Source organism: Cyphomyrmex costatus, unplaced genomic scaffold (genome assembly GCF_001594065.2).
Source record: "Cyphomyrmex costatus isolate MS0001 unplaced genomic scaffold, Ccosl1.0 scaffold273, whole genome shotgun sequence".
NCBI classification, from domain to species: domain Eukaryota; kingdom Metazoa; phylum Arthropoda; class Insecta; order Hymenoptera; family Formicidae; genus Cyphomyrmex; species Cyphomyrmex costatus.
The window spans coordinates 662,737-690,701 of record NW_017276833.1 but is presented as its reverse complement, the minus strand read 5'-3'; the positions used below and the strand labels follow the sequence as shown (position 1 = coordinate 690,701).

General features: G+C 37.9%; 1 protein-coding gene across 1 annotated transcript in view; it reads left to right on the top strand.

Moving 5' to 3' along the window:
• Positions 1 to 27,929, top strand: part of GEFmeso (Guanine nucleotide exchange factor in mesoderm) — a 47,360-nt gene extending 19,431 nt beyond the window's left edge. The window contains exons 2-7 of the mRNA XM_018540883.1: positions 22,887 to 24,385; positions 24,513 to 24,608; positions 24,706 to 24,835; positions 24,922 to 25,076; positions 25,178 to 25,279; positions 25,488 to 27,929. Coding sequence (XP_018396385.1) covers positions 22,887 to 24,385; positions 24,513 to 24,608; positions 24,706 to 24,835; positions 24,922 to 25,076; positions 25,178 to 25,279; positions 25,488 to 27,833 — 4,328 coding nt within the window. The 3' untranslated portion in view covers positions 27,834 to 27,929. The remainder of the gene's footprint in view (positions 1 to 22,886; positions 24,386 to 24,512; positions 24,609 to 24,705; positions 24,836 to 24,921; positions 25,077 to 25,177; positions 25,280 to 25,487) is intronic.
• Positions 27,930 to 27,965: the final 36 nt, after the last annotated feature.

Sequence of the window (27,965 nt, the reverse complement as noted above, 5' to 3'; positions counted from 1 at the left end):
GAGTACCGAGTAGTTCTGATCGGAGTTCTGGACAGTTCTCGGCGAGTTCTGTCGAAAAGTATCAGGGCTCAAAGCGATTGGACCAACGGTTTCCGAGATATACTCTAAAAATTGTTGATCTTCCGACAAATGTCGCTGTATCTTTCAAACCGTTGGTCCAATCGCTTTTCCACCTTACAGGTTTCGATAGAACTCGTCGAGTACTATAAGAAACGCAACTCAGAACTACTCGGTACTCGCAAAAAAATTTTCAAAGATTTCTATTATTTTTTTTAAACTTTATTATTCTTCAAAAATATTTTTTATGTATCAAGAACTCTAGGTATTCACAAAATACTTCTGTTAAGCTGATCAGAACTATGCGACCTTGAATTTCGTTAAAAAGTTAGCACCCCATTTTAAAAAAATTATTAAAAAATGATTATTAAGCGCATATGTCATTAAAAATTATAGAGAACTTCGTATCGTCAAAAAGAAGCAGGAATTATCATCAGAACTATTGTATCTAAAAATTAATTTTTCAAAAATTTTTAATTTTTTTTTAATATTGGAAAATTTTTTTTACATATCAGGAACTCTAGGCAATCGCAAATTGAAGCTATTAAGCCGCTCAGAACTATTCCACCTCGAAATTCGATAAAAAGTTAGCACCCCATTTTTAAAAAATGTAAAAAAAATGTTTATTGAGCGGAACTCTTGTTGTTAACTATAGGAAACTCTTTGTCTCGTCAAAAGGAAGTGGGAACTCTAATCAGAACTCCTGAGTACTATAGTTGGGGTGCTAACTTAATATACCCATGATTGTGTATAAAATTTATGTCAAATTTCCTAAAATGTTACTTGTAATAAAATAGTTTTTGTGTTTTCATTTAGCAATTGACTTATTATCTAATGATATTGTTATTATTATTAAAGAAATATCGCAATATTTGCATTTTCACCACTAAAATTTGTTTAAAACTTTAAACAAACAGGTAGTTCTTAATTTTAATTAATGATATATCTTTCTGAAAATAATTTTAATTTATGCTAACTAATGCCATATGAAAAGGAGCAGTAGATGTATTTTATGATTAAATTTATTAAGTTATTAAATTTTATGATCAAATTTATTAAGTTATATAAGACTAATCGGGTTAACGCACCTACTGGTTTTTCTCCTTATTCTTAGCGTTGTTACGATTGTAGTTATAAATATATAATTACATGTTTGCTACCTCTCCCACCTCGAGAAAGTCATTAAGTAGCGAGTTGCAACTGATATAGAAAATATAAATAGCTTTTTGCTTCTATTTTATCTACAAAATCAAAGTCAACGATCATATCTCTCGTGTTTGCGCGAGTATATAATGAAAATTATTTTATCATACATATTGGAAGTCGTATATTTATATTAATTCACTATCGTGAATGGCTCATTTTCTTTTAGCACACATTTAAGAAAGTAACCAAAAGAACAATTTGTTTCCTCCTGGTAAACCAGACAGTATCGTATTTCATTTGAATGAAATAAAATTAGAAATGAAACCCAATGTGCGATATTAAACGAATATTAGTTGTCTACTTATAGCGAACTCCTTCGTACGTGGCTCAATATCTAATTGCGCAAAAATCGTGTAAAGCCAGCAGCACACGGTGCTTGTTTTCCTGCTGGATTACCATAGCTGGATCAGATTCTTGCCATCGGATTGGCTGCGGTGCTGACAGTGCCAGTATCCCAGCCAATCCGATGGCGAAAATGCAGCTAGCAATCCAGCAGGAAAACAAGCATCGTGTGCCGCTGGCTTAAATGTTCGCGATCGGCGCGGTTCTTGCTGTATTGATTCACTATTAATACACGGTGAAATGTTACAAAACGTTCTCAGTGCCTATATCTACCACACAGCGGTTTTCGTAATTAGAAAGCATCGGCGGGCGAGCAAAGCGATTATTATAACTGCGCTGATCGCTGTGTATGTTAGACCCCCTAATTGGACCTGTCAATGCCTGTACTGGCAACAATCAGATTGCGCGATTCGTCCAACCCAGATTTCAAGAGATCGCGATCGTCGCCTCGATCGATTTTGCCGTTTTTCACATCCGTTTTATGACGGCGCGGCGAATCTAATCGCGTCGCTCGAGGGAACTTGCAAATTTATTGCGATAACGCCAGCATTGTCTCCGTTAATTGCCTCTGCTGCATAAACGCATTAGTACCCAACGTTGCTAAAGGTCTCAAACAGAGCCGACGATTGTGACTGAAGCCCATCTAGCTAGAACCTACTATAGCACATTTGCTTGTACGGAAGAAAAGGAAGAGAAACGAAGCAAATTCTGTACGATGTCAAAAGTGTAACACATCGCGCATCGTAAAAACTGAATATAATTTAGGATAAGTTTCTGACTAGTGGCGAATTTCTAATTCCGCCTTTATATCGGCTTATAAAATTTAGGACCAATTTCTGATTGGCCGCGAACTGTCATCACTATCTTTGAACGATTGTGTATCCTCGAAATCGGTTTATATCTGGGCTGGTATTTATTAATATAAAATTGGTAAAGGACTCTTGATATGAACATAAACAAAAAGTAAAGGGACGTTGTAAAAGTTATATGAAATAATTTTAAAGAAATAAATAAAGCGAAACAGTCATATATAATAAATCAATTTTTTACCAAATTCGAAGATATACATTTTAAATAGAATAACAAATACTAAAAAAACTACTGGGCTGGTATTCATTGATTGTTATATTTGAGATTGCTTAAGTACATTCTTAAGATGTTATAAGTCAATCAGAGAGCTACGTTGGCATCTTAAGACATTACTTAAAACTCTGTCTTGAAATAAGAACCGACTACATGAATACCGGCTCTGATCTTCTTATACTTCGTATATCATAGGCAAGTGCTACGTGACAAATAGATTGCAATCGTGAACATTTTCTCGATGAACAAAGAAACTAATTCCTTTTGCAATCTGCGCCTTGAAAATATTTGAACTGTTGAAAATCTGACGAATAGATATGCGGGTTGGATTGAGATCCGATGATTATGCGACATATCGATCGTACAGTGGAAACTATTCATGAACGAAGAAAAAAGGAATCCAGGAGGCAATCGTTATTCGCACCGCGATCCCAGAGAAATCACTTTCATCGTTCCTCTTTCGCGGGGAAAAATTACGGAGAGAGTACTAAAGGGGACCGTGGATTTCGACGTAATGAGCCGATCAAATTACTCAGGAGCTAGAAGGTGCTTTGAGCTGATTTCCACCAGATCCGATCGTGTGGTTCGCGTTTCCCGTTACCAGATCAGGCTGTAAGATATCGAAGGACATACATAACAGATAATACGACGTTATCGAAAAAAAAAAAGTATTCCCGAGAGAGTGTATTATGATTGTCAAATAGATGAGGAAAGCGATAGGAGACTTTATTAACGCGTAGGACTCTAAAAGCTTTTTGTTGGGCACCTTATCGCATTTTTTTTTAAAATCTCCGGTTAGGTAGGAACTTTTGATATAGTTATCTTTATTTCATCGCGTTTTGTATGCATCGCGTCCTGCAGTTAAACGAAAAGAGGTGACCGGCTTTCAAAATTGTGGGTTAACGGGCGGGATAGTCGTCGTATCTTTGAGTCCTTTTTTGGAAATCACCGGCACGTGCATGTGCAATGCCATGTCGATTCGGCTTATTTTTAAACGTAAACTTAAACCGGTATTACGTCCGAGCGCGGAATTTTTCTCACGAGGAAGAAAGTAACGACCTCGACTCCCATTCCTTTGGGCTCAATTTATTGAAATTGTATTATACATTCGAGTCTTTTTTATAAAATTATATACTCGAGTACTTTTGATTGACAGGAGAAAAAAAAGTCTGAAGTGGGGTTGAAAAAAATGAGAGACAAGGAGAGGCTAATTATTTTTTTATTAAAGCAAATTCAGACGATGGATAAAGCGATAAAAAGAATACCAAAAAAAAATCGATTATGTTTCTCCAAAGGTGATATCGAAGGGATTTGTGAGTACTTGAAATTTGAAGATGTACTCGTAAGTTTTTGATTGAAATTTTTCACTTCTGCTCTGTTTTCTACTTGACCCAGTCGAGTAAACCTTTTTTCATTCGTATGAAGCATCTTTGATATCATATCAGTATTTTTCTGTGATTTTATTTTTCCATTTTAATGCACCAACACACGAAGCAGTGCCGGCGATCCGGTCGGATGTGGAGGCGCCGTTCCTTGGAGAAAAACGATCCGACGAGCAGACATCCAACACAGCCTTTCTTTCTCTGTCTCTCGTCGTTCCTCTCGACACACAGCCTGCACTCTTCCTCTGCCCCTCTCTCTCTCTCTCTCTCTCTCTCTCTCTCTCTCTCTCTCTCTCTCTCTCTTCCTCTTTCTCTTTCTGCGGTGTGAGGTATACTTAGGGATACTAATACGTTCGTGGACAGGCGCGTAGCTACTTGCTTCAGAAATAAAAATGTTAAGAACCGAACGAAAGTCCTTATTTTTGAAAAAGTTAGAAAATTCTTTGAGATCTGATTGTATTGACAATAGTTCGAAATAGAAATGGATTTATTACCATATCTATTTGATTTTCAAGTTATGGAGATATTTATTATTAATCCTGCGTCTGCAATATTATTATTCTGTCATATTTTCATTCCTTTTGTTTGCAATCTGTTTATTTGACTGTGCTAGGCTCTCAAACAATGTGGGAAGATTTATGGTTACTTTTCAACATCTATATATTACATTGCCAAATAATTATTTGAACAAGACATTTTAGGAAGAAGAATTATCGTCCTTCTTTATTTCGGAGAAATTTAAGAGTAGAATTTCACGTCTGTTAAGCTGGACCTTCATCGAAAATCAAGTTCACAATAGGTTAAAAATTTAGTGCTTTTTATGTGCTAATTTAGTACTCTATTGCCAATTTTAGTGCTCCACCCGTTTAGCGGGAATTGAAAAAAAGAGGGGGGGAGTCCAGCTTGCCGTTAAGTGTTAAATATTTCTTTGAATTATTTGTTGTTTTATAAAATAATTTTTACAAACTCATATAATAGAAAATGGTAAAAAACATGATATTTGTGTTTTTCTCAGATACATTGCGTTTTGTTTTTTTTTTTTAGAGAGAAACTAGTTGATCCATTCTGTAAATTTGGAAATAATCAGATAGATATATTATTACTCATGACGTCGTTACAAATAACTCGAAGAGATGTGGAATAAGAACGTAGGTTCTTGTGCGTATAAAAACTTGAATATTGTAGCTACTCGGCTGGTCGAGTCACTGCGGCGTCGACGAGGAACAGTGTGGTGCGGCATGGAGTGGGCGCGGTGCGGGAGGGCCGTAGATTGGCGCCATCCCCTACCGCACGCATTATTCCGCGTGCATTTTTTTCCTGTTGAACACATGCGGTACACAATGAACTCTGTTTTACGAAAAAGAGCAGGCGTCCATTGCATCCGATATATGTGATCTGGTCTAAGATTTATGTGATCATTGCATTATTTCTAATACAATTAAACTCTTATAATACAATAATGCTCGCGCGCATTTATACACGTGCGTATTACAAAAGTTGAGCGAACATTTAAAACACGTGACATAATTTACCATTATCTATAATTTACCATTTAATTTAAAAACATGTAGTATTACTAACGATTTTTCGATATTAATGATAATATAGTAATATTATTATTTATATGAATGTACGTAATTGTGATAATAATTAGTGATTTATACTGCCACTTGTAAGTCAAACATCTGCAACTTATATTTAATTTTAATTGATTATATAATTAACTGTTTAATTCATTTTTTATTATTTATTTAATAATTTTTAACGAGTCGTTTATTTCGTGGAATGTGAATAATAGAATTTGTTTACTGATTCTACTTGAGTGAAGTAAAGAGAGATGACTGACACTCTCGAGTACGATACTAAAAACGTTACATGAATGAAACCTTCACTATTATTGGACTCTGGGCAGACCCCTCTCGATAGAATACAAGAGTTAATTGACGATCAAATTGCGACGAGGTCACTACGTACAAGCCGAAGGAGAGTCTTGTTTCGGATGCACGATCAAGATTTATTTGGCGTATATTTTTAGACCCGGAGAATATCTTTTCTCGAGTGCTTCTGATATACGAATTCTAATGATAGGTTTATAGCGTCCAAATCGCTTCTGAGAGAATCGCAAGTGAGTTTTTATAGATCTAGACTAAGACTATAAGATCTTAGACTATAAACTCGAAATAGCATCGTTAGACGCATGCGTTTCTATCGCGACAAGTTGTTATCTTTCAATCTTCTCAGCGTTTGATTTTCCAACTTAATAGCGATGTTCTTATTCGTTAGCTTTTAATAGAATAAAGCGTCAACGATGATGTTAAGAAATCAATCGGATTTAATTAATTGAAAGTATAAATTGACATACATTTTTTATATAAGAAATGTAATTCTTATTTTCTTTATGTTTACTTATATTTAATTAGTTTTTTTATATACGCGGGCGAAACTTTTATAACATCCATGAAATGTTTTATTTTTGGTTTTTTTTTTCCTTTTACACGATTAACAATAAAATTTGCTACCTCATCGTCACTACTGCTGCTTTCTGATATTTCGTTTAAACGAAAATCGGTTAAACGTCGTCACTTCAATCTAACCGCGATTACCCAGTAGTGTCAGCAAACTGCACTCTCGAAATTGGCAGTGCAAGAAATTTTGCTCGTTCAGTTCGCTTTATCTATTCGAGTATAAAGTCAGTGCTACACTAACGTGACGCTAATCGAACACAGCATATGACGTGTACCATAATAGCGCAACATTATCGAATACGACGGAGTGCAGTGCACCAAACAAAGGCCATCGATCGAACACGCTGCACTGGGAAAATTTACACTCAGTGTATCATCCATTTGTTCTCAATAGTAGTTCTTATAGGAATGCGATCGGAGCGCGTGAGAATCGAAGAAAATTTCGGGGCTCGTCCTGGGGCTGAAATTCTTACACGCGACCGGCCGGAAATCTGAAATATTCCTCTTCCCGTCGAATCGCGAATCCAGTTTGCGAAGTAGCCGGCCATCGATGGATCCAGGACATCCCGGCGCGATCCGGCCGGCTATGTGAAGTTGGCCCCCACCACTATTGCAAATCTAAAAATGACCATGACCATTCGTTTGGTGGTCGTTTGGTGGTGTTTGGTAGTCCATTCCGGACGTTTGGTAGTCAAAGATATAATGAGCAATGTCAAAGAAAGAAGAACGCGCGTGAAGTTAGCCCCCCCATATCTAAAACTCGGCTTTGCAGACTGCAAATGGAATAATGGCTGTAAGCATTCGTTTGGTGGTCGCTTACTGACGTTTGGTAGTCCATTCCCGACGATTGGTAGTCGAAATTATAATCGGAAATATCAAAAAAATGATATACGCGCGTGAAGTTAGCCTCCCATTTTCAAAACTCGGCTTTGCAGAACGCAAATGCAATAATGGCTGTAAGCATTCGTTTGGTGGTCGCTTACTGACGTTTGGTAGTCCGGCCGGCCAAGCATATACCTGTCTGCTGCGAACGACGACTGGACATGTCGCGTGCGCGCGCGCTTATATGAAAGCTCCTATCCGGCCAGTTTCCGATCGGCGATAATAACACGTATTCGCGCAATGCCGCCGCGCGCGAACCGGATTTCACGCCCGCAATTACTTTATGAACCCCGAGCACCCGGCCCGGTCGGCAATGTTAAACTCGAGCGCGTATCTGTGGCGGCGCGCCGCTATATATAGATCTTCCGTGAAATGCGTATGCACGCACCGCGAGCGAACGAACGAGTGAGCGCAGAACGTTGCATCTCGTGAAAGTTTTCCGTCGTGGCAACAGGAAACCGCCACGTCCAGGAGCTAACGCGATGTCCTTTCGATGGAGAAACGATTCGCGTAGCCGCGTCACTGATTTTTCCACGCGGTGCTGTTAAGAAGGTAAACGTCCCGGTGGCCAGACAGACGCTTACATTTAATTTTGTAAAGAAAATCTATGCCTTATTTGATTTTAAAGATTATCACTGAATTCCGTCTCTATGCTGAATCTTGTTGTTTATTAATCTCTCTGCTGTTTTTATCACAATGTTTCATTTAACTGTATTTAAAGATTACAATTAAATTAATATATTATATTTAAAAAAGCGTTTGCGATTATAATGGTAATGTAATAAAGAAATGTACTCACTACTCACACACAACAATTAGAGGAGCACTTAATTTTTTGTAAAAAAAAATAGACAAAATTCAGACAGCAAAAATTGAGGAAAACTTCAAGCTTTTGATGAAAAAGTCGAAAATTTTCGCAGATTTTTTTCTTCGCACGAGACAAGTCCACAAAGTGAGATTTCTCATTTTATTCAGTTCATAGTTTTCTATGTGTCAAAATTACTGTACTCATAGAAACTAGGAAAAAATAGTGACCTTCCGAAAGTGGGGATTTCAAGCTTTAGAACTTTTTTCTAAATTCAAGTTTCGTTTGTTTTTAACGAAGTTACAGCTGTCTGAATTTTGTCTATTTTTTTTTTTTTACAAAAAATTAAGTGCTTCTCTAATTGTTGTGAGTAGCGTATGTTTTGTGTAAACGTTCGGTCACTGGAACATTTACCTTACTCATTAAAATTTAGTATATATTACCACTCTCTCTGTTCGACCGGTGCCAGCAGCCGCTAATTCGATAGCCATCCCACGCGCATCTTGTACACATTATAATATATAGACGTATGTATTTATGCCATACGATAGTATCTGTTCAATATGTATTTAAGCTTGGTTGAATGACTCTCTTTGATAATGATCGCAATTTGCTGTCGATTCAGTCTGTGGGTTAATAGAGTACTAGACTCGGCGATGGAATCGAGAACGGTTCGCAGAAATGCACTTTCATGATATTAACAACTTTACCCAACGTGATTCTCAGCTATAGTTAATAATTATCCTGCCTTTCTATGCGAGGATATTAGACCTCTTACATTTATGTATAGAAGGAGACTTTATACACGGAGTGTTTGAAAATAATAGCGATGAATTTTGTTGAAAAATTATATGAAATATCAGACATGAGAGTTTTCGAACGTCGGTTAAATATAGCTTTTTTATATTAATATATATACACAGTGAACTAATTACTGCATCAATTTCTAGAGTAGCCCCAATTCCTCATTTTGAATTGTTAAAGAATCCAAATTGCTTTTAAATTGTTAACGAAAATGGAAAAGTATAGAGTTACAATTTCTAAATAAATTGGGTAGCAGAGAAAATGGAGACATTTGACATTTAATTACATTAATCGAAATTATGAATTATATAAACACAGCAATTAAATATTAAATTCTTTTCTTATATATAGAAGTCAGGTTTTTAGTAAAATAAAAATTGTATAATCCAAATTATTATTTGCGGATGAGCCCGGATGTTCTCTTTAATTCAACTATACTTATTCAATGAAATTTTTTCCGCGAAATTATCAACTTGAAATTAGTTGAGGAATCGACGAACGAACTCCCTTGCTCTTTTCGGACACCATGTATAGACGAGTGATGCACGATATGCTGAATGCCAAACACACGTGCCTTCTTGAACGACGCGGCACCGCATATTTTCATTTTACGCTGAGAAAGTTTCCGACGTCGATTATTTGTAGAGCGAAATAAAAGCGCACTCTGATTCTTCGTTGCTACTGTCAGTTAGCCGTCTTCATTTTTGTTGCTAAGAATAATAACGGGAGCATCGATGTTTAAGGCAAGATTGCTTCCGGAATGATTTGCTCGCTGCTTTTTACAACGCAGTTCTCTCGTATATAATTGCAAGAATGAGGAATAAAGGGAAATAATTCGTGGCTTTTGTATTTTCGTGTCGTTAAATACGTGTTTCTGGAAAATTGAATAGTAAGGGTGATATTATGTATCGCGAGAAAGAGAAGTATGTATGTCCTTCTGTAATGCAATTACGATATCGCATTCCGCGAATGCGGATAAATCGCGATAACACGCATAGGCAGCCGATTTCTTCATTCCTCCCAGCCGCGCGACGGTTACGTGTGTCTCGTCGGTTTGAATATAATTCTTTATCAGAGTTGGTGAAAGGTACAGAAGATATATCGGGGAATCTGCAGGCTGTGAGATTCTACTGTGCCCAGACGGAATCCCTCTCTGAAGGCCATTGTCTGCAATGTTAATGGGTACCAATATTGAAACCTGAGTCCTCGGGGCCTAGAGAAGAGGAAGAAGAAAAAGGGGAAGTTATTGGATGCTGCGTACTCGGTGCATCGGCACGCATCAATCTCTCTCGAATTTAAGTGCTTCCGTGCATGGAAGATAATAAAACTCTCAATTCCCGAAGCCTTCGGCGGGTTGTTCACTTCGACGAAGCGATGGAAACCGTGCACGGCATTTATTAGTTCGTTCTCGGTGATTTCGCGATCGAAAATCTATCTTGCATATAAATCTCTTGCGAGATAATGCAAGATAAATACACGCGGAAGTATTCTCGACTGAAAACACATATTTGTAAAATGCGTGCTTTGTACGATGATAGAATTACTCCGCCCCGAAATTTAGTTTTCTATTCCAAAAGCCGTTCAATTCGAGAGGGACAATTTCATCGGATAAAAAATAAAGGTTCTGAATGGTCAAGCTAGATCTTTAGTACATAAATAATTCGGTGTGAATTTACGTATAGCATATTCAATCACATATCCTGGGAACTGTGCGCCGAATTTAATTTTCAGTCTTCAAGCTTACTCTCTTTAAGATCTTCGGAGTGGAATCTAATTCTAAAGAGTGACAAAAAGAGCGACAATTCAGTGTTGAAAAAAAATGTGGCTGAATTATTATCAATTCGTAAAAGAGTGAGATTTTATTCTTCAGAGTTGGATTTTACTCCAAAGATCTTAGAGATTAAGATTGCGTTTCAAAAGACGCAATTTACGACAGAACTTGAGTGGTGTTACCACAAATTATCAATTGGCACAAGCAATTTAATTTGTAATTCTAGTTCTGTTGAAATCACGTTTTGAGACCGAAAATTCAATTCAACGTGCAATTTGCAGGATTGAATATATCATACGTAAATTCACACCAATTATTCAAACACGAAAGTTTCAGCTTGATCGTTTAGTTCGAGCCTTCGTTTCTCGTTCTTTAATTCTCAACAATTTATGACATATGTATACTTCGACATTGTACATCGAGAACGGGAAGACGCTCGTCTCTTATGACACCCCGGGTGTCCTCGTCTGCGTTGCGTCAAATATTCGCGTTGCACGCAGTAAAGAATTCCGGCGCGAAGTAACGTACGGTTCATCGGGAAATCCCCGCGTAAATGCACGTGCCGGCGCGCGAGTATCCCCCGACGCCGCTAAATATAACAGTAACGCTTGTAACGTAATTAATAGCCGCGCCGAGCTGAGCAAACAGAAGCACACGGCCGTTCACGAATTGCTGGCATTTACCCTTTGACTGTCAATTAGCGAATACCACGTTTGTTTCTTGTCATACACGTGTGTATGTACCGTACGGTACACGCAGCTCTCGTGTATTCCGGAAACGTGAGATCTCCAAGACATAACGATTTGAAATGATTTACGTGGCATGTAACTCCAAATTTATGCGCCACGCATCGTTTGGGAGGATTTTAAAGATGTATATTTCTGCGTGCGGAATTTATCTCGATAAGTGTTCCTTACATTTGATTCTTTAAATTATATGTCATATTCTAATTGTAAGATATACGATCGAAGATAAAAGTAATAAAAAAAATCTGTTAATTAAACACCTTGATTAATGTATTAGACATTTGAATGATATTTGAATTTATTAGGCATCTAAGTTTTGAGACTTTTTAGTATATCTCATAAATAATACTTTAATGATAAATAATCAATAAAATATCGAGTTTAAAAATCAATAAAAAATTCTTTCTTAATAAATATGCAATAATAGTTTACGATATCATTAAACTAATGCAAAGAGAAATTCTTTGGGATTTTTTTTCAGAAGGAATAGTCGCCGTTGTACCTCTGAATATTTATTTTTGTTCATTTTATTAATATGACTAATTTAGGCCTAACAAGCGATTGTTTATATTAAAAATACCTTCGAGATCGAATAATAAATTAAGCACTCGACAATATATGTTCTTATGATGTGGATATACTTTTATCTGTGGAAACATTTCATTTTCAGTGTACTTTCCGAAAGTATTATATGTCTAACACAGGGGACAAATTTTCAGTTCGTCATTTCACTATCAAGTTTTCACTTAGCGCGAGACCATCGTCTCTAGTCGCTGTAAATCCGTGAAACAAACGGCGGCTCTCGGTATTTCCTGAGAATACCGTTAAGCCCTTGATTTTACTTGGTATCTACGTTAACACGCTTATAGACGCTCTCCGATACGGTATTTCGATGATTCATATAATTCGCAGTCGAACCGGTCCAGCCTGGACGCGGGACGCGGGGACTCAGAGGTATGGGACCCCCTGGCATCCGCCTAATGCCCGGCTCGTGTTATTCATCTCCCCCCCCCCCTCTCTCTCTCTCTTTCTCAAGCGGTTCAAATTCCTCTTTCCAGAGCAAGGAGAGCCGGAGGGAGCCTTTTATCGGTGTGTGACGCGCGCGCCGTGCGACAGCGGTCGGTGGCTAGAGTACTCGGTGAGTCACTCTTATAGTGACTGGCTCGTTGTAATTCATTGCGACGATTGAACCCCCTCACCTCCTGCGCGTACGCACTGAAGCGGCTTTCACACCTAGGAATATGGCGTAGTTGATAAAATTGTCCTTTGAATAAGAGGGAGATCAAACACACACACCGCGAGTGTGAGCGAAAAGGAGGAGCATATATGTATCTTTGGATGAAACGAAAGGAAATGTTTTAAGTGAAAGGTATTACAATTGTCTGTCAAATTGGTATATATCCAAATAAAATCGCGTCACAGAAGAGTATTTCTGTACTCGTGAATATCCGATTGTAGAAGCTCAAGGCAAAATCAATCGTAACGTGTGTTAATTTTTGAATGGAGAATTCGATTCTGAAGTGAGAAAAAATAAATATAATTTTGAATATCGAATCGATACAAGAACAAGATTGGCAGAAGATATTATTTAATTATTAAGATCCAGCGTTTTATTCATCTTGATATCTAATTTAAAAGATAAGAGAGAACAGCAAAGTCCCATGCAGTTTCACATGATAATAGCAACACCTTCCTCTCTCTTTTTATTTATCAATATTAGTTCACTTTACACGAGCTTCGAGGAATCCTCAAACGAGAAAAGAGCAACTTCGCCCATGCGACAAACGGCAACACCACGCTTTCCCCATCCTGAAAACGGTTCCGTTTGAATTTCCCATCGCGGAGATAAATCGCGCCGGGGCGATGCGGTGCAATTAAACCACACCTCTAATTCCCGTAGCCCGAGTCACCCGCGATGACTGTCAATAACTCAAGTTATTCGACACGATTATCCGGCGACGTATAGGGCGACAGATAGGAATGCGCTCGACGGACGCTTATCGCGATTCGATCCGCCTTCCCAGCCGTTGTGGACGCCGCGCTTAAACGAGTCGCTCTGGCATCTCGGCATTTCGATCCCGTGGCCGTCCATCCGAGAGAGCTGGCCACACTCGGCTCCGTTCCCATCCTCGACCGCCTCTCGCTGCCAGTATCTACCTGTTGTTCGAGCGGCGAAGGCTGCTCGCAGTGTCTCCGTCTCTGTACCTCGGCGGCCGAGAGGCTTACTCGGGAATTACATCGCGCGTCTTTCCTCGTCCTTTTTTCTTTTTTTTTTTATTCATTTATTTGATCGATGGAACGCAAACTACTGATCGACGGATCAACGAAAGCAGTGACTCCCTTCTTGTCTCCCTTATTTTTACCTGTGTCGTGTGACGTGTGATTTGCGTACTTTCGTTACTCCAATCGAGAGATATTTTTCGTTTCTGCTTTCAATTCTAATGCTCCTTGTTTCGTAAAACTCGAGATTAATGTTACTCGAACGGTGTCACGTGAACGTGACGGTACAATCGTTTTTACGGAGAAACGGATTTTTCTCGAAGAGCGTCCGCTTTGTGCGTATATACCGGTTCAGGCGTGTCGCACGGCAATTAACGGAAAGTTCAGGCGCGAATTGACATTTGGGACGATTGACGATCGTTTCGAATGATTCGTTACGGAGTGATTGACACGATCGGATTGAAACAAGGTGGTACGTAATGCATCGAGTAGTGGAGCGATAAGGTCATCAACGCGATGTGGTCCGAGGGTGAAAGTGAAACAACGTAAGTTATTGTCGTTCGCATCAGGATACCTGTCATTATTGTGAAAAGCATTAGAGAGATTATTTCTTCCATTTTGGGGTCTGAAGTTGGATACTTTATAGGGAATTGAATATTTGTGTGTAGTTTATTTTCTATTCATTCATTTGGATTAATTCATTATTCCTCGTTAGATTCTTGTCGTTCCATCAGACGAACTGTTATTTACCCGAAGGCAATTTTTCAAAGACAGAAAAACACCGACTTTGTAAAAATCGCTCGTATTTATGTAATCGCTATTATCACTGTACTTATAGTCAGAAAATGCATACTGCACGCAAATAATAATTACTTGTTTCAAATATATACGTATATTTCAAAGTTCGTATATCCACAAATCTGTCATAAGTTCAAGTTTTTATTACGAGCATTAAAATTTTAAATATATTCTGAGTTTTGATAAATTTTAATACTTCAGTCAAGATTATTAAATTAAGACAAATTCGCTTATTATATAAAATCGCTTCCTCGATTATAATTTACCCGTAATATTCTTCAAAAGAAAATATATTCTTGTTCTGAGCACATTAATGAATTTTCCTAAGATTTATATCAAAATTACTTTTCTTAGTGATAGAATAATTTTCCTGTGCTCCAAAAGAAACAAATATTAAGTATCTCGTTATCTTCGTTATATTTTTGTAAAAAAAAAAATACATGATGTTTCCCAATGTTACATCACTTTTGCCAAAATATTTACCAGTTATTTGTAACTTTTATTTCACGGTATTTCTCAAATTTGCTGAGTAATCTAATGTTTTCTTTGCGTGACTTTACGATGCGGTGGGGAGAGCGCGTCTCGCACATTTCCACTTTGTTGGAAAAATTTATTCAGAGGCGCTGAATGTAAAATATTTACGATATCTTCCGTCAGTTTTTACAAATGCAACTTGATCTCGTACGTTACCTAGAAATCACTTATCAGATATAGACCACTCGATGCACTTGACGGGAGATAATCGATCGTGGGCGATCGTATAAATGTTTATTGAGTCTTTGTAACTCCAAGCTTATTGATTTAAAAAAAATGATTTTAACAATTCTATCTCGTTGTTCCCTCGAAGAAAACAAATAGATTGTTATAGGAGAGAGATATTGCGATAAAATAACTTAATATTTTTACCAAATGACAGTATATTATTATATATTTATTTTTTAATCATTTTTACATCATAATGCATGAAGATCACGAATTGTGATTTAATGTTTTAGTATAATAAACATACATGTTTATTAATGAGCTGTTAATTTAAATTTCATGTAAAACTGACTTTTGTTATTGAATCTAGGAAAATTACTGGTGAATATAACTGCATAATTCTATTTGTTATCTACTTCCGATAACTGATAAAGATATTGTCATAGTGCATGAAGATGAGGAATTGTGATTTAATTTTTTAATTGATCGACAAGACAAATATTGCTCGCGGTAACATCGATTTAATTGAATCTCAACCCGATATTCATCTGAAAGCATAGTGTTTGCGCGAGTTTTGATTTGTGTTATCTCAGATCAAATATTAGCAGGGCAGTGTACTATTTGCTCTGTTTCATTTGCTGTACCTTATTATGTCATTGTATACCGCAGTGTTGCAAGATTTGCACAATCAAGCGAGGTCGCATTGTTACGATTTTGAAATGAAAGCCGGAACAATGAATGTCCAAATATATACCCTGGTAGAAATGTACGCAATTTTTCTAGACATTCATTCAGTTACTATCTACAGTAATTACTACCTTCTCATTTAACTGCGTAGAAAATAGACGGAAACTTGATAAGAGCTTTTAGTCAGCAGCTGAAGCGGTTTTCCTGATAAAGAAAAATAATTTCTTTCAAATATAAGTTCATTTAGATTATTTAGGTATTTATCGATGTCATATTAATTCCTTTTATTACTATATTATATTTTAAATCAGCTCTTTCTGAATTTATTGGTGATCTGATACGATCAATTTTACGTCTCGTGACATAAATAGCAGCTTGTCGAGATGATTCAGCTTTTATATCTACGCGACATGTACCTTGACCGGGTATTATTTTTCGATAGCTCTTTCGTTTGTTATCTTCGTACGTCTGTTTTTATCTTTGACGGGGCGGCTTCCGAGCGCGTCACGGAATGTGTATCTCTCGCTGGAGAGCTAGTGCATTTCCGGGTATATCTCTGAGAACAGATAACAGCCACAAAAGGACGGCACTCTGGAATTCCGGGGTGCAGCGGCCGCGACACACGGCGGTCCTTGCACTTGTCGTCGCAGTTACGTGAGGCGCATAAAACGTCGCGGACTCTCCTCTCCCGATTTCCTTGCTGGCCGCGCGTCGTCGCTCTTGCGGCGTGATTTTCCGACACAGAACCGCACGTTACCGCGCGTGATCGGTTTCCAGAACGACGACGCTCACTTGCCGAGAGTTCGCGGGACCCACTATGCAATTACAGGTTTTTGCCTTCTTTCTCGTGCTTTCCCGAACTTTGGATATCAGCCAGTTAACGGTAGTCATCGTCCTTCGCCTCCGACAACGCGTTCTTCGCAATCTTTTTAAATAAGAAAGGATATTCAATAATATATTATTAAATTTTTGAAAATGTTATTAAGTATAATTATCTAAGATTGAAATGGATATATATTATATTATAAGATACGTATTTAAAAGTTGCAAGAAAATAAAAGCCGTGACAATAAGATGTTTTCCTATATATTTATTTTTGTATTGCACGGTTACGATTTGATTGACTGAATCTCTTTTGTGCCGTGGTTGACATAAAATAGTTAAAACTTCTTGCAACATAGCTAAATATTTCCTCAAGGAAACAGGAAATCGTTAGAGTTAATTGCCCGAAGATGCCGTCAGTGCAATTGACCCTAATTTGCTGCGAAACGTTAGTTGAGTATATTGCTATCGTAAAGGAGTTATCGACTCACTGCAAGTTGTCCTCTCTCTTACAGAAATACCTCCCGCCTCTCATCCGCAACGCAGATTTATGTGGCGGGTCTGTTGTAGCTTTTCGTCGAACATAAATGCAAGTGCATGTCCACGCCTATGCGGAATCGTGATTCATAGGAACGTGTTGGCATCCAGGCGTATCCGTGATGCCGAAAGCACTTAAAAATTTTCTCAGCAGCCACTGCTTTTCATCACAAAACGCCATTTTTCTCTCCGCATTTTTAAAGCTTGTCTTTGTCTCTCTGATTCTTTGTCTCTCTTGTTTTTTTTTTTTTTTTTTTTTCTTAAATATTCTTCTTTATCCCTCTTCTGATTTTTTTTGTCATCGTTCATAAAAATCAGGATCACAGTTCGTAGTCTCAAAAAATATCGCATATGAAAATCGATGTCTTTACATTGTAAACATATGTGGAATAATATTGTAGAATAGAATTTTAACATTATTAAATTGATAAGATAAATCACATTAAGTTTGTAGAAACGACATACACCATTTTTAGATGATAGAATCAGTCTATGAGTTTAAGATACAAGCATTAAAAAAATCATAAAGTTTATATCAATATTAACGTATATAGATATAATTATATCTATATAAAGGATGGGGTTTTTATTTTTTTTTCCGTTACTTTTATCGCTGTTATATTTTATAATAACGAATAATATGATTACAATATTTCATTGTTTGAATAATATAATGTTGCAATTTTTATGACGGTAACGGTAACTAATTAAAAACTATAATTGGAAAAGTCACTTTTGAAAAGTGATTTGTCACCGTTGACTCGTTACTTTTACTTGTTACTTTAATTCGTTACACAAATAATGAGTTACTTTTTTTAATGGACAGTGCATAATGGTGACAAGTTACTTTTCAAAAATGGCTTTTTCGCAATCTGAGTTTTTAACTAGATATCGTTACCGTTATAAGAGTCTCCAATTTCAGTAGCACGCTAATAAATTCTTCTGTAAAAAGAATCTTATTGCATACCAGACGTTCCTCTTGTGACGTTAGAAATTTTGTAGTTAATTAGTAAGATATGAGTAATTTAATATGAATAAATTATGCGTGCGCGTAAAAAGAAAAATGTCTCTTTTTTTCTATAATATATAAGATTGCTAATAACGTTCGTAGTGAATTTGGACCAACCTTGGTTAGATTAATGATATCACATGCAGCTCTACTATTGGTTGACATTACATTGACCTACCAATAATAGAGCATATAATGTAACTAATCTAACCCAGATCAGCTCGAACTAATACTGCAATTGAAAACGCTATAAAATACAATACACACCGAGTTCGAGTGGTAGAACGTCTAGACGAGACGGCTGGATCACACGGACGAAAGTTTGCCGTGGCCTGTCCTATTATTAGAGAAGTTTCAGCCAAGTGCATCAGGGAGGCAAGTCGAGAGAGACAGCCATCGCAATATTATCTCGATAATATTACGATCCGGAGGGAAAGACACGGCAAATGAAGGGCTTGAGGTCGGTCTGACTGGGATATATATACTCGTATAGTGGCAACTCACCGTGGGTGACCATAGAGAAATCTTAAGCGGCGGTACCGCGGGTGCGGCACGCATAAATGCATGGTCACGCTCACCGGGTACCAGGGTGAACGTTGATTTTGCGTTCTACCGCTATAGAAATTGGAAACCATCGTCCTGCATCGTTTGTTTTGCTGTGCACAATCAATGACTTCTATATGCAAGTTGCACACACGTGTTGCACGAGAGAACGAAATCGCGAGATGTAACCGCAACTGCGGTGGGTTGGTCAAACGATTTGTGTATTATATTTATTTCAGATTTGTTTGTTTGTTTTTTTTTTTTTTCCTCAAATGTAGGCGACTCAGCGGCGACATATTATCTATGCCGACGCAGGGTTTGGACAATAAAGAAAACCTGCAAAAATTTAATAACAGGTTGGTGATCCAAACAGTTACTGCCGTAACTACTATTAATTAATTCACTGATTAACGTATTCGATAGAGATATATGTCTATCTATACATTAATGAACAAAATTCATAGATGGAGCGCAATCAGCTAGCGCGATTGATGGATTAAAAACGGACGCGGAAGAAGAAAATTCCTGTTTGAAGATCGTAAATGTGGTTAGTCTCGCAGAATCTGATCCCAATGAAAGTGTTGCTGTATGTAAATGTATCAGATTCTCATTACTCTGACACGTAACTTATTAATTTCCATTACAGTGTATGTTTTTTATTTTATTGTTTCTAGATAAAGGAAGCGGTGGAGACATCTACTGTTTTAAGAAATCAAAATATAATCGACAGAATGCGCATTTATTTTAAAATGTCTGACGCAAAACTCTATAAATGCTCCCTTTGTAACTATTTTCATTATTATAGATTTGTGTATTTTGTATGGTAATTTTAATTATATATTTAATTTTATTGTACGTGCGTGTGTGTGTGTGTGTGTGTGTGTGTGTATCTTTATATTTTTTTTATAGGATAAAAATTTTAATTTTATATACATATATACAGTTGATATAATTTTAAAACATATGACAAATATGATTAGTGGACACTTGATAGTAATTAAAATAAACAGATTGCTGTTTTCCTGATAAAATTAATACACGAAAAGGAAATATATGTTACTTGTCAGATGTTTTAAGATTTTCTTGTTGGCGCGAGTGCACTTTCTATGCTCTCTGATAGTATTAAAATGACATCCAGGCACGCGTTGTGGAGCGGCATCTTGCTGACAAGCATCCGGAGAAGAGACATTTCCAGAACGAAATAAGGGCAATAAAAAACATGGAAAAATTTTCAACAACTAGTCCAGGACTCTTCCTCGGTCTCTACCGAGGAGGAGTTACCCGATCCCAATTATTGGAAATGTAATCTTTGCGATTTTAAATTTGTTTACAAAACTAACATGGCCGCCCATGCTGATTCAGTTCATAATGAGAGCTTCCAATATAAATGCACCCTGTGCTCATTTAAAATTAATGAAAATGTATATATCGAGAATCATCTAAAGGATGGTATTTATCTATGTATACATATATCATATGAATAATTATCGTAATATTAATCCAAATTTGAGAAAACTGCGGTATATTTAGGATCTTTCTTAATGTCTTTCAATAGTACTTTTGGATTGATATTAATAAGTGTCAAAAGAGTAAGAACCTTACGACCGCTCCATTTCAATATCTTAAGTTCTCTACGTTTTTACTTGCAACCATTTTTAAATTCGTATCTATACCATATCTATTATTATCACTCTTTTATAAGGGTTTATCATCCTTATTATAAGGGTAGACCTCTTCCTCTTTTGTCCGAGGCTTATATTCGTTTCTCGAATCAGATTGTTTTTCGGATTAGTGGGTTGATTTATTGGTCCACAGAATCCTACCTCAGTCAGATATTAGAGACAAATATCTACTGATATGTATACTACTGATGTATACTGATGTATAGGACCTACAGTTTAACGCCGAATCCGAACGGCGCTGATGATCATAGATCTTTTGATCACCAGGTGGAGCCATTTTTTGGCTTATTAAACGCGAAAAATCGCGTTTGGGCGCACATGGGATTGAACTCGGGTCTACAAATCGCGAGTCAATCGCACCGAGCGGTGAGCCACTCGATGCCACAGGATAAATACGACATATATACAATTTTAGTGTCACATCGAGATTCATGATTTTTGCATTAAGAACAATTATTATATATGGATTATTCTAAAAACTAGTATGTATATATACATGATGATTATATGTTCGTGATGGATTATTCTAAAAACTAGTTTTTAGAATGATCCATTACGAACTTTCTACTTATAAAGTAGAATTCCAACTGAAACCCTAGTTTTATTATAATCTGTATGTGATGAAACTCATTTGTGATGATAAAAAGTTAAAAAGTATGATAGGAGTATGTCTTAAGCACCGAAAAATCATATTTTAATGATAATATTAAGCGTACTATTTGCTCCTATGCTTTTTTCATTTCATAAAATATAATCTGTACATATTGAAAGATGTGATACTTTAATTTATATATGAAAAGGTTGTCTGTTGAGCTCTTGAATTATAGTGAAACTGGTGTGAGTATCTCGAAAATTCTATATAGGTATAATCGTGTTGTTGTACAGGTATAATAATTATCTTGTTAATCATCTTGAAAGTGTCGAAACAGTACGTAGTCTTCGCGAAAAATGTAAATTTATATATATGATTGCTTCCATTAATGTCAAAAGTTTAGTTGACAAATTAAATTTTAATGCTATGACTATTTTATAAAACAGTTTTTAATATCATTAAAGCAGTAAAGATTGAACAATGCACTTATGAAATTTATTAAGCTATCGTTTCAATGATTCTTTGTATTAAATTTTCATTGTAATAGTTATTCATTGAAAATGGCACAAGTTAGGACTCTTTATTTTTTCACTGCAGTAATAATACGGTAGGGTAAATACGGTAGGGTCTCGCGTCAAGACCGTCGTGAAGTTAGCCCACTAACATTAAAGAAAATATATATAATACTACTTCACTAACAATACTATTTCCAAGCATTTTCGATTTTTGCACTGCAACCCTTAAGGCACTTCCCTCTTGGGGCGAACAGTCACATTCGCATCTAAGTCGTTAAAAATTGCAAAATTAAATACTCTGACTATGCAGAAATATTCTCTGATTTATGCGCAACTATTTCCAACTATTTTCGATTTTTGCGCTGCAACCCTTAAGGCACTTCCCTCTTGGGGCGAACAGTCACATTCGCACCTAAGTCGTTAAAAATTGCAAAATTATATACCCTGGCTCATTTTTGACTCGTATCTCTTTATTTTTTAATAATGTTTAAAAACAATTGCTTAAGAATATATATGTATAATTGTGTGACCCTAGCTCTCAAAAATTCTGCTACGCTTCAACAATTGCACGCATAATCGAAAAAAAAATATACAAGTAGGTATATTTAAAAATATTCGTCATTATGTGGGTAATCAAGTGATATACATATGTTGAGACGCGCAAAAATAATTTTTCCGATGTATTAATGTAGCGCAGAATGAGACAAATTAATTTTCATTATGTTGCTATGACAATATAATGACGCGATTCGCGTGAGATCATTTACTAATTATCGCATTCGGTGAATTAAGTTAAGTGTCAGGAAGGCACGATAATTTCCAGGCGGCATTCTCAGAATCTCTAATATTTCCCTCTCGGGAATGATTGATCATTATATGAAAGAAAGTGTTGACAGTTAACATTTTCATGCGAACGAAGCCATTGTCTTTCTTGCGTGAATTGAAGGTTATCATTAATTTTAATAAGAATGGATTTTATCTTTTTGTATATTTCTCCCACTGGTACTCTTTGTCAGGAAACATATTAAGTCAGTTCGGCGAAATAAAAATTAGGTTTAAAATAAATTGTCGGAAAATATGCTGAACGATTAAAAAATCTGGCAGTATAATCGTCTTATTATATTTATTTATACATCGAAAAAGTATCGCTAATTATTGCTAAAGTTGTAATTTTTAAATTTTATTGATATTTAATAACTCTGATACCTTTTAATCAAGATAGGTGTTTTGTTTCAGGTACTAGTACGGATTTGGTTCCGCAATTACTGGGTATGTTTGACGAGCTGGCGCGTCGCAGTGATGGCTATGATGGTGACCGCGTGGTCCTACCATCGTCCTGCGGTATATCTGCTGTCCTGCAGAAGCGTCTGAGTATGGTACCTGGTATCATCCATCGAAGTTCCGTGTTCGGTCAGCTCTGTACAAATGGCGATTTAGCCAAGTCTGTCCATCAGGACATGCTGAAGAGCAAAGAGCATAAAGGCGAATACGACGAGATCGTTGCAGTAGATGCCGGGAATAATACCATGTTGGAGACGATCATTCCGGTAGCGGCGCTGGAACATGAAAGAAACGAGGAAATCCTGAGAGAAGCCACTGAGAATAAACCAATGTATGAAAGACGGGAGACCAACGGCCTCACCACCCCATTCAGATACAATAAGCGACGTAGGAACGGCGGTAGACCGCTCTCCGGAAGTTCGATCGCGTCCAGCACGTCTTCCAGCGGCTGTAGCAATCAGGGCAATACTTCCGCTGCTAATCCTTATTTAGCGTCCATCGAATCCCTCGCCGACACCTGTGCCAGCTCCCAGGGCTCCGCAGACAGCGGAGTCGTGACGGTTTCGGAAACTGGCTGTCGGATATTGAACGACGACAATGGACAGAGAAGGAACAGCGCTGAGGAGGATCGTTTGTGCCACAGGCCGCGCTACTGCGACCCGCATCGGAATCCTGTCGAGAGGGTGCTCCTTGAGATCGTGGACACGGAAGCGATATACGTCGAACATCTGCGTCAAGTTATTCAGGGTTATCTCATCTTTTGGAGAGATAACCCACCGTCGTTCTCACGTCGATTACACCTCAGCGACCTATTTAGCAATATTGAGGATATCTTCGAATTTAATAGAGAATTCTTATGGGAGATAGATAAATGCGGCCTGGATCCTGTTTGCGTCGCAAACACGTTCATTAAGCGTAATTCAGGATTTAAAGTGTATACCGAGTACTGTACCAATTATCCGAGGACAGTCTCGATGTTAACCGATTTAATGGGTCAGGAGGAAATCGCGTCCTGCTTTCGCGAACGGCAAGCGGCTCTGAGGCACCCGTTACCGCTCGGGTCGTTCCTTTTGAAGCCTGTCCAAAGGATCCTTAAGTATCATCTACTTCTGGAAAATTTATCAAAGGAGTACAGCGCCGATTGTGATTCGAGAGAGAATGAGGCTGAAGGTAGAAGTGCCATCGAGGCTGCTCTTGCCGCAATGACTGGCATTGCAAAGCACATCAATGCTATGAAGAGGAGGCACGAGCACGCCGTACGTGTTCAAGAAATTCAGTCGCTTCTGTACGGTTGGCTGGGACCAGACCTAACTACAAGTGGCGAATTGGTTGCGGAAGGTCGATTCAGGATGCGTGGAGCCAAGGCTCCGAGGCATGCCTTCCTCTTTGATCGAATGCTTTTGCTAACGAAAAAGAAGGAAGACGGTCTTCTTGTCTACAAAGCTCATATTATGGTACCATTTCCATCATAATTCTCACTCCTTCTTTGCATACAACCTGTAAAAAATTTACTTTTACTAAAAAGTTTATAAAAAATTAATACAATTGTAAATATGAAATATTTTCTTTATTTACTTTTAGTGTTCAAATCTAATGCTAATTGAAAGTATCCCAGGAGAGCCACTTAGTTTTCACGTAATACCTTTTGATAATCCTCGATTGCAGTATACATTACAAGTAAGTATCATTGAGATACCTTATTAATTGAATAGCAGACTTTAAATATATACGCAAGTATTGTGTCTTATTTAATAGTCATTTATCTGCTTTTTAGGCGCGCAATTTAGAACAAAAGAGAGAATGGACCTTACAAATAAAGAGAGTGATATTAGAAAATTATAATGCAGTTATACCGTCACATGCGAGACAATTAGTGTTACAATTAGGTCAAACGCAACAAGAAGGTACAAATAGCAACTTAATTTTGCATTTTTTCTTTAATTATCACGCGAAATCGATCAAAGAGTAATGCACTTGATACTTGAAGCAGATGACGCGTTGACGGATAAAGGCTCAGCGAAGAAACATTCTGCTCCTCCAGAGTATTTGGAAAAACGTAAACAGGAAAGAGAGAGACGTAGATCTGAAACTAGTCTAAAGCAAAAGTTCATGAAGGGCGTTAGAAAATCTGATGCTACAATGGAGGTAGGAATAAGGATTTTTTACTTTTTTTTATCTCACTTTTACTCAGCTTTCTCTTCTTTATTTGTAAGATAAAATTTTACAAATTTTTCTTACGTCATTAGGATTCGCCTACATCGTCTTGCAAAAATGACAACGAAGACATTAATGACTCTAGGGAGTCAACTTTTAGTAGATCTTCGGATGTACGTGTTTCGAAAGTTAAGGTAATAATTAATTTTAATATTTTTTTAAATACATTATAATATAGACAAAAATAAGGAGTGCAGATTTTAAAGTTATAAATATTATTTGCGGTCATTTTAATCACCATAGAAATTATTAGATTTGTTTGGAAAAATGTTGACATTTTTTCTTAAAAATATATATTTTTCTTAAAAACGAAATGTATAATTTTGACAAATCTGTATTTAGGATCGATTCACTGGTTGGAGACGAAAATCCGAGCCAGGCTTCCAGTCGTATGTGTGTCTCAACCATTTGGACGAGGAACAAAAAGAAGCCACCGCTGGCGATGCTCAATCTACTATGGTTGAGGTTCCTGAAGAAGCAACCGAGATTTGTACCAAGGAAGAGAATCAGACAGCATTGAATTCTTCGTCACCTTCGGTCGAAGCCAAAGACAATAATGAACAACATGCTAAACCGGCGCAAACGGTGGAAGAGATCGTCAGTCACATTCTCATGCAGAATCAAGAGTTTCAGAGGCTGCTGGAGAAACAGCAGACCAACAGCATTATCAATGTGCGACAACAACGCTTCAATAAACGTATATCAGCGGACACGTCGGATGAGAGTGATTCGGAGAATGCTAATTATGTTACCAGTTCGACCAGCCACAATAATAACAACAATAATAGATTGGGACGTACTCGAGCGTTGCATCGAGAGCGATTGATCAGGACAAACAATGCGTGGAATTTATTATCTTCGGCACCGGCACGGGAAAACCAACAGCCACTGCAGCTCCTTTATGATAACTTAAAGACTACTCAGAAGTCGATGGAAACAGTCGCGCATAACGACAAGACTAATCAGTTGTACGAGAGACAGGCGTTTAAGCGACAAAGCATCGTCACCGAAAGCAAAGTGATCAAGACAGCGCTACGTATCCGCGAGAATTCGTCGTCAACGGGCAACGAAGAAACCATCATATCCCCGGCAAAGTGTATGTTGAATCATCGGGCAGTGGAACGTAAGAAGATCAATTCTGTTGTAATGACAGAACGGATCGAAAGGGATGGATCAGAACGATGTAATGACGAGAGAAGCGATGCAAATGATGCAGGAGATGCCGACTCCGAAGGCTTTGGCAACTATGACAATCTACAGCACATCTGGGATGGTCTGCAGACAGTAAAGGACGATGCCGATAGCAATGATAGCCCAAATCAACCAGCCGTTTGGCTCACCAAGTTGTGCGAGAGCCTGCCTACTTCTCCGCCTAAATGTGGTTCGCTGCCACGTAGCTTCCAGATCAGTCCAAACTCTCAACCGACGAGCGTAACGAAGTCGCGCTTCCTGCAGCGGGACGGTAAGCCAATGAGTGAACGGCCGTTTACGATTGCATCCGACAAACCAGCAGAAATCAATCTAGAGGATATAGAGAGGTATGCGTCTACGTGCCAACCGGAGGACAGGATTGCCAAGTTCCCTATGCCCACTGTCTCGACGAGCTCCAGTACGTCAACCTTCTTCTGTTCGTTAGAGGACACACGTTTGACCGACGATACTTATTCCGACGTACGGTCCATATCTACCAGTGACAGTGCGAATATTCATCCAGATCATAAAATCTATCGGGCGAATGGTAGTAGCAGTGGCAGTACAATTTTTCGAAGTGTCTTCAAGGCGGGCAGTCGTTTGCAAGGCCGTCTGAGAAATACCATGAGCACGGAGACACTCGAATGTAACGATGAAGTTGAACGGACCCGGTACTTCCGTTCATCGAATTCGAGAAGCAAGCTCTCGAAAAGACGAACCAAGCAGACGAAGCAGAATGCAAGAGAACCATCCTCGGATGTGGAAGAACTGATGGGTTCCTCGAATGATCAACGAATTCTTCAACTTTACTACAAGCAAGGCAGTTCCAGTCTGGGTGCTAGAATTGCTCAATCGGACTATGCTGACCCAGCAATCCTCTTCGCCGAGAGCAAACGTGCGCAGTCATCTTCCGTTGACACTAATCAGTCCAAGAATGCCGCTGAGTCTGAGAGGAGAGATTGCGAAGAGGAGACAGATAGTAATAAGGACGCAGAATATCATGAAAGCGAGACAGACAGCTTTTACGAGAGGAGCTTCGAGACCATCGAGAATTACGCTGACGTAGACGAGGCGTTTCGGGATAGTGCAATATTCAGCGATGTCGACGAGACATTCGTGACGCGGCAGTCGACACCAGCGACGACAGCGAAAACGACAACGATAGAAACAGCAGCGGTGACCGCAAGGACCAAAATTGCTCCGCCAGTACCTGCCAAAAAAAAGCAAGAGATGTCATCGATGAAGCATAAACCGAACGTTGCGCAAAAGCCGGATTACTTGAAAATAAAGTCATTGTTAACAAGGGGATATGCTGCTGGTAATTCGGAGACCAAGGTTACCACGAGATTAGTAAATGTGACACATCAACCACCCGATAGTTCATCGAATGATTATAAAAGGAATGAGATGGATAGAGATGACGTTTCCGCGGGACAGAGTCAGGCTGGTTGGGTACGCAAGATAGTAGGTCAATTGCAGGGTCATGTCGAAACGTGATCTGTATTTGTAGATGACCTACGGGATTCGGATGATGTGTCAAAAAGTCAATAAAAATCTCGAGTCATAATCGACGTAAGTCGTATGGATAAAAGTGAAGCAAATATTGTTAAAACTAGACAACTATAATGT